Below are 8,545 nucleotides of genomic sequence, written 5' to 3' on the forward strand. Positions count from 1 at the left end.
CACCAACACCACGCAATAGAAACAACTTTGTATGAAAACCCCTAAAAGCAATAACAGCATATAGAGCTCAGCTGAGTTTGAGGATTTAAGTACAATTAACTTAAAAACCAAGTATAATTAGAGACACACAATATAAAGGAAAACCTTTACTGTAAGTCAGTTAAGATTAAAATATGTGGAAAAACACTCAAAGATAAAAATATAACTAATTACATTAATGCAAATTTGTCTAAGCAATTTATAAAACATACCGCATTCTTGTGACTTGTGGTTGAAAACTAATCTTTAATTAGAACACCAAGGCTGAATACCTATTAGTACTGACTCCCATTCATTTTTTCATTAGTAAAATGAAAGACCATGATTTAAGTAAAATCTCTCTTGGCTCTAATAAATAATTATCAGGTGTAGTGTGAGATTCTGTCAAATGTATATTTTCTGCAACAGACAGCAAAATATTTGCATGAGTTTTTCCAATTGCTTTAGTTTCTTAGAAGACACTACTTAGTCACACAGAATCCAATCAAATGAATAAATAATACAGGAATAGAAAAGGAACAGTATCTCCATTTGGGAAAATTTTAATTTTCTAAGGTAAGCATATCTTAATGAAACACATTTTATTATCAAGGACATGTGCAAAAATACAGGACTCAAATATTCTAACACTATGTGTGTGTGTATATATATATAATGTGCATATGTGTGTATATATATGTATGTTGTAGGAGTCCTGGTGTGGCACTGTAGAGTAAGTACTGGACTACTAACTGCAAGGTTGGTGGTTTAAACACACCAGCTGCTCCTCAGAAATCCTATACAGGGTCACTGAGTCAGAACTGATTCCATAGTACTTAACAACATATTTGCTAATAGGGGCAGCTCATAAGAAGTGAGCTTAATTATTTTTACATGAAAAAAAGTTATATTTAAAGAATTCCTTTCTATTGAAAAAAGTGTTTCCTATGTCTGTTAGCCATTTTAGAAAATAAGGCCTCATAATTATTTACAGTAACTTAAAAAAAATAGAAAATATAGAACCTTACTCAGAAATGGAATGCAATCTAATGAGAGAAACAAACTCTATATACAATTTGTTTTCATGCTAAAAAGTTAGACCTTTTATGTATTTTCCTGACTACAAATTTTTAAAAATTTGTTTTTAGATTTTTAGAAATCTTGGATTTTAATGGTTCTTATAGAATTTCAAATTCACACTTTTTGTGTTTTCATGGATCAATTCTACCATTACTTGGTGCGAATTAGCATATTTTCTAGCACACTTTGTCTCAAGTACTTTGGCCATGTTATCAGGAAGTACAAGTCCCTAGAGAAGGACATTATCCTTGTTGAGTCAGATAAAATGATGGAAGACTTTCAATGAGATGGACTGACACAGTGGCTGCAACAATGGGCTAAAAAACACAGCAGTAACTGTGAGGATGGTAAAGGACTGGCCAGTCGTTCATCTGTCTGTATGAGTTGCAACCAACTTGATGAACCTAAGAACAATATGCATATTTCTTGTAGAGGTAAAAAATAATCTATGAGAAGTTTGTGCCTTAGTTACTAGGGGGCTTCAAAAGTTTGTAAAAAGTGGAATTAAAAGATAATGGATAGTTTCCATTATCTTTTAATGGAAAAAAAAAAGTTTTTAAAGTGAACTTTTAAAAACTCCTTTATATTATCCCCCTCATTATTTACCAGAGAGGTCTTGGATCATTTATGAGATAAATTCAATCTCACTGAGCTTATCTCCTCTAAGAAAATTATGATAAGTAAGTAAGCAAGGAGCTATAGATAAAAGGTTTTCATATTCTTTTATTTATAGAATTTTTCTTTATTATGAACTTTTTTGTGTCTACAAAGGTTGGATCTGTAACTGTAGGCCTTTCCACATTCCATACATTTATAGAGTTTCTCTCCAGTATGGATTCTTTCATGTTCGGTTAGGAATGAATACTGGCTAAAAGCTTTTCCACACTGATTACACTGATAAGGTTTCTCTCCAGTATGGGTTCTCTGATGCCTATAAAGGTTGGATTTGCAACGAAAAGCTTTCCCACATTCCTCACATTTATAAAGTTTTTCCCCAGTGTGAATTTTCCGATGTTCATTGAAGGATGAATATTGATTGAAGGTTTTGCCACAGTCATTACACTGATAAGGCTTCTGTCCAGTATGAATTCGCTGATGTTCAATAAGAGTTGATATGCGTGTGAAGGTTCTCCCACATTCCATGCAGTTACATAGTTGTTCTCCAGTATGGAGTCTCTGATGTTCAGCAAGGGATGTAAACTGGCTGTAACCTTTTCCACATTCACTACATTTATAAGGTTTCTCACCTGTATGGATTCTTTGGTGCCTATGAAGTTTTGCTCTGCAATTAAAAGCCTTATCACATTCACCACATTTATAGAGTTTCTCTCCAGTATGAATTCTTTGATGTACAGTGAGGGTTGAACACTGGCTAAAGGATTTACCACATTCGCTACATTGATAGGGTTTCTCTCCAGTATGTACTCTCAGATGTTTGATAAGGGTTGAACTGCTACTAAATGATTTCTCACATTCGTTACATTTGTAAGGTTTCTCTCCAGTATGAATTCTCTGATGGGCAAGAAGAGATGACCTATGGCTGAAGGATTTCTCACACTCGTTACATCTGTAGGGTTTCTCACCAGCATGAATTCTCTGGTGTTCAAGATAGTGTTGACTATAGTTGAAACTCCTGCCATATTCACTAAAAATATGAGGTTTTACTCCTGGATAAATTTGGAAGCATTTCATTAGATCAAAATCTTGTTTAAAATATTTCCCAAAAGTATAATATGGACTGGGTATCCTTTCTATAGGAACACATTGTTGTCTAACAAGAATTGTATTTATAAACAAGTCTTTTCTCAGTTCAAGATTTTTATGTTTTCCATACCCACTGAAGGTTTTCTTGTAGGAGGCTACCATTTGCCTGAGATGTTTCTTTTGTTGTTCCTGTTCTAGCCTTCTATCAAAATTCAAAGTTTCACTAAACGTGGTGTTCCAATGACCATATTTAATGGCTTTTTTCATTACTATTTCCTGAGATGTTTCTTCTGTAAAAATGTCTTGGCTAGAAGGCAGTACTTCTATTTGAGGCTCCATCTTGACACCTGGAATGAATCAGAAGAATTAATGCCTACTCTTGTGAAAGAGTCAAAATGATGTATTAGAGGGACAATAAATTTGGAATCACAAAAGAAGTTTGATAAAACCTGATTTCAAAAAATGGACTTGAATCTGGAGCAAAACAGGATGGAATAATGGAAGTAGAAGTAAATAGGCTAAGTGAATGATGTAGGCGAACTCACTGGACAAATCAACAATAAAAATGAAACGAAGAAAAGTTAGACATAGAACAGGTTGAAATGATGCTATAAGGATACAGAAAAATGTCAGATGTTAAGGTCAAATTGAAATGTACACTTTCAACCCTAGTTTCAACTACTAAAGGGACATGGTAGAATAGAGATCACCACAATCTAAACCTCAAAGAGGGAGTTAAAGTATACCTATGGCAGATTCTTCATTACAGACAAACCCCCTTACCCAAAGAGACCATGAAGTAGAAGACAAAAGAACCACAAACTTTTATTCATTATATATTACATTCTGCATAGAGATTATAAAGGAAATGTGACTAAAGTGTACCTGTATTAGGAGAAATCAACTCCTAATGTGATAGACCAAGGAATGAAACAGATAAAGAGGGCATGCCCCTCCCCAGCGTTTTCCACCTGGCCGGCACATCAAGGAGGCCCCTGCCAGTGTCTCCTGAGTGTAGTCTCTTCACTGACCAGCACCCAGACCATCAGAATGCACGATGCCTATTTCACACTGTTCTGTCACTCACCTTGACAGGTGCCTGGAGGAGTTCCTTTTTCCATCATCCAGGGGTCTTCCCCTTGCTGTAACTGGGAGATGACTTTTGGTTTTGAAAATGGAATCCCTGTTTATGAACAAGAAAAAGAAACTACACAGGCTGCAGACATGAGTTGTCATGCTACCCTCAGATCCAGCCCCAGAGTCTCTAGTGCAGAGAATAGTCAATGGACAGAGAATAGTCAATGGAGGAAGAGACGTATGCTCAATGAAGGGATGGAAATCTGTCACAAAGAGGATAGTAGGAGGTGGTCTTGAAAAGAAAGTTAGGGCTCTGGCTATACATGCCTGTAAGCTAGAGCTCCCTGAAAGATGCAAGGGATAGAGCCAAGGAAGCAGGAGAAAGGAAAAGTGCAGTAAAGATGCCCATCATCAAGTCTACCAGGCTGAAACCTAGCTCAGCACAAGGGGAATAGCAACCACCATTCTGTGAGCCCACCTAAAGGCTAAACTGGCAAAGCCCTTCCTCCTTGAGAGGAAATAGGATGTCCCCACGGCAGACTGTGCATCAGAGGAAGGCTTCTTACCCAGTGAGACCAGGTTTCTGTAGTTCTCCAGCATCACATTCCGGTAAAGGGTCCTCTGAGCAAGGTCCAGGTACAACCACTCCTCCTGGCTGAAGAGCACAGCTACATCCCTAAATGTCACTGACTCCTGTAACAAATAGCAAAACTGCTTCACAAGACTTCTTTAAAGTATTCAAGAGCAAAGATGTCAGTTTGAGGACTAAGGTGCATCTGCCCCAAGCCATGGTATTTTCAATAACCTCATATATATGTGAAAGTTGGACAGTGAATAAGGAAGACTGTAAAAGAATTGATGCGTTTGAATTGTGGTGTTAGAGGAGGACATTAAAAGTACCATGGACTGCCAAAAAACAAACAAATCTGTTTTGGAAGAAGTACAATCATAATGTTCCATGGAAACCAGGATGGCCCAACTTCATCTCTCATACTTTGGACACATTATCATGAGGGGATCAGTCTCTGGAGAAAGATATCACATTTGGTAAAGAGGAGGGTCGGAGAAAAAGAGGAAGACCCCAACGAGATGGAGTAGCACAATGGCAGCAGCAATGGCCTCAAATGTAACAAAGATTATGAGGTTGACACAGTACTAGGCAGTGTTTTGTTCTGTTGTGCATAGGGTCACTGTGAGTCAGTACTGACTCGATTCCACCCAATAACAACCTGCAACACAAAACCCAATTTTGTTTATCAATGACTATCTTCTTCTTCAAATGTCACAGAAAGGTGATATCAGGATGTGCAGCAAACAAATCTGAAAATTTCTCAGGATGTAAGTATTAAAATAAAAAATTGTGGGTTTTATTTTAAAGAACACCCATCAAATATTTATTGAGCACCCTTGGAAGCACAGACATATGCCTGGTGCTGTGGGGGCAGAAAAAAATGGTATAGTCCCTGCCAACAAGGAATTTAAGTTCTAACCTGGGATTTTTCAAGTGACTGAGTATATATATTTGCCTCAACTCTTCCACTCAAAACCCAAATCACGGTTTCCGGTTTTGGCGGGCAGCAGAGACAGCCAGGTAGGAAAGGCTCCATGGGGGAGGGATTGAAAACTCATAGAAGCTATGCTCACAGAACAACACCAGATCTCTGGATCTACCATAAGGTCCAGGACGTCAGTTTCCCGCACTCACAAGTGAAAAATTCATGATATAGAGGAAAATATTTCGAGTTAAGAATCTCTGGACACAGGACGCCCTCTGCAGCCACCCCGCGTGGGCAGAGTTCAGAGGGCAGGGCTACAGCCACACGGCACAGGGAACCTGTGCTAAAAGCGGTGCAGAGACATTTGCAAAAAGTGGTGTGGGAGATTCTACACATTTTCTCCTCCTCTTCCCTGTCGCACCTTCTTTGCCCAGCCCAGATGCCTTCAGGCGAGTGGGTGCGCACCCCCCACCCCCCAAAAAATAAGTCCAGCGCTGACCCCACAGTTTTCCCACAGTACAGAGAGAAGGAGCTTGGTGGCTAGTTATGACATCAGCGTTGGGGTCGCAGCCCTAAAGTTGACGTGTGCGGGATCCTTGGTGGCTGTGTGCCATGAAGTCGGTTCCAGCTCATGGTGACCCTGTGCGGGGTTTCTGAGACTGTGGGTCTTTGTGGGAGCAAAGCGCCTTGTCATTCTCCTGCAGAACAGCTGGTGGTTTTGAGCTACTGACCTTGTGGTTTACAGACTGATTCGTGACCACTGCACTACTGGAGATCCTTGTGCAGGACCCTTACCCAGGCCTATATAGCAAGAGAAAAGCAAGCACATCAGGCCTGAAAGACAAACCACAGAACATTCTTTAAAACCCCAACATAAAAGGATGCAACTACCTCAAGAATTATGCTGTGCACATGCAGATATCTAAGCTACCTTCAGAGACAAAAATAGTGGATAATCTTTCTCCCATTAACTTCTCAATATCTATCTGCGCACCTCTACAGTGGTGACTAGAAGTGGGGCCTGAGAGGGCAGACACCCCCACCCACTGCTGGAGGCTTCTACCATGCACACACACTGCCTGTGGACATTTGGCCACAGTTTTATTTTTGCTTCAAAGTGGTGGGTTTTGTCTCTGCTTTTATATTGCTTCTGCTATTGGTCCTTTTGATCACACATCTTTCCTGGAGGGGTGAGCTTTTTCTCCCTATGTTACCCGACAAGAGACAACAATTATGGCCATGTAGCTAAGCTACAAGAATACCCCATAATATTCCACCATTGAGACAAAAGCCAATAACTGCTGCTAAGGGAAAAGGGAAGCCTATCTCCTGATCATATCCACCAGGAGACACCCAGTAAGCTTAATAAAACAACAAAAAACATCCAATGAAGGATAAAAAAACACACACATAACTACTGGAAATGAGAAACAAAAGATCTCAAACACAACAAACGATCTCAAAACATGTCCAAAAACAGAAAAGAGTACCTGACACAAATGCGCTGGAGATAGACAAAGGCTCCCCATAAGAGGAAGAGCAGGTTTTGGATTTGCCTGTGAAAAAATTCAGAAGAATGATATGGAAACAAATTCAAATGCTCCAAAAAGGAGCGGCAAAAACAAGGAAGAAGTCAGCAAAGTACTACAAGAGGAATCAAACAAGATTGATACAACAATGGAAACAGTTCAAAACCTGCAAAAAGAGGTCCAGATGATTAATAATAAAATATCAGCAATGGACAATACACTGAAAGGGGAAATGAGCAGAATAGAAGAGATGGAAGCCAGAACTAGCAATCTGGAAGACAAATCTCCCAATACTGCTAAGATAGAAGAGCAAGCTGAAAAAAAGGATTAAAAACAAATCTGAAGAGACTCTAAGATTCATGCTGGATAACATGAAGAGGAACAACTTAAGAATTATTGGCATTTCAGAACAGGAAGAGTCAGAGAAGATAAACATTCAAGAAGCTGAACATACCCCAGGAAGGATAGGCCTCAAAAGAAAGTCACCAAGACATATAATAATCAAGCTCTCCAAAATCAAAGACAAGGAGAGAATTCTAAAAGAAGCCAGGGAAAAGAGACGTGTCACTTACAAAGACAAGCAAATCAGATTAAGCTCTGACTATTCAGCACAAACATGCAGGCAAAAAGGCAATGGGGAGACATATATAAAACCCTACAAGAAAAAAAACTGCCAAGCAAGAATCGTTTATCCAGCAAAACTATCAATCAAATATGATGGTACAATCAAAACATTCCAGGATAAACAGAATCTAAGAGGTTTTATCCAAACCAATCCAGCACTTCAAAACATCCTAAAGGGAGTTCTTTGGACTGGCGACCAACAAGAACAGACAACAACCAGAGATTGACAAGTGTGGCAACACCACCTAGTACTCAGTCAATAGATAGCAGAGTCCAGAACAGAACACACCTACAACAACAAATTCAAAGGAGCTGGGAAGTCAACTAAAGATCAAAATAATATCAGTGTCAAAGAAGGGATAAATGTAGGAACAGAGATCTAGGTGGTGTGGATGTCAGGTAGATTACAGGATACAACAGATTATTTTAAATGGAGAGAAAAGTTAATAGACTATAAGGTAACCCCAAAGAAAGTTAACGCTTCACAACTTACCATGAAAATGAACTTCGAAACAGAACAGCAAACATGAAAACCAAGAAGAAACAGACAAAAAATAGCACACACACAAAAAAACAAACTCAGCACAAGAAGGCATACAGAACAAAGCAATGAACAGCACTACCAAAAAATTAATATAATGGCACCAATTAATTCATACCTATCAATAGTTACATTGAATGTCAATGACTGAATGCATCAGTGAACAGACAGAGAGTGGCAGATTGGATAAGAAAACAAGACCTTTCAATATGCTGCCTGCAAGTGATATACCTTACATGCAAAGATAAAAACAGACTAAAAATTAAAGGATGGAAAAAAATATACCAAGCTAACTGTAACAATAAACAAGGAGGAGTGGCAATTCTAGTCTCTGATAAAGTAAACTTTAAGATAAAAACCAGCATAAGAGATAAAGAAGGACACTATCTCATGATCAAAGGATCAATTGAGCAAGACGACATAACTATATATAATAAATATCTACACTCCCAATGAAAAAGCACCAAGATATATGA

General features: G+C 38.7%; 1 protein-coding gene across 1 annotated transcript; it reads right to left on the bottom strand.

Annotated features, from left to right (window-relative positions):
* Positions 1–1,723: 1,723 nt before the first annotated feature.
* On the bottom strand, positions 1,724–6,616 carry ZNF354C (zinc finger protein 354C). Its single transcript, XM_006874466.1, is given in 5 exon segments — positions 1,724–1,824; positions 1,827–3,149; positions 3,890–3,985; positions 4,446–4,572; positions 6,590–6,616. Coding segments are annotated over 5 exon segments (1,674 nt in total).
* Between the last annotated feature and the right edge of the window lie 1,929 nt (positions 6,617–8,545).

The sequence above is a fragment of the Chrysochloris asiatica genome, unplaced genomic scaffold (assembly GCF_000296735.1).
Source record: "Chrysochloris asiatica unplaced genomic scaffold, ChrAsi1.0 scaffold00279, whole genome shotgun sequence".
In the NCBI taxonomy this organism is placed as follows: Eukaryota; Metazoa; Chordata; class Mammalia; order Afrosoricida; family Chrysochloridae; genus Chrysochloris; species Chrysochloris asiatica.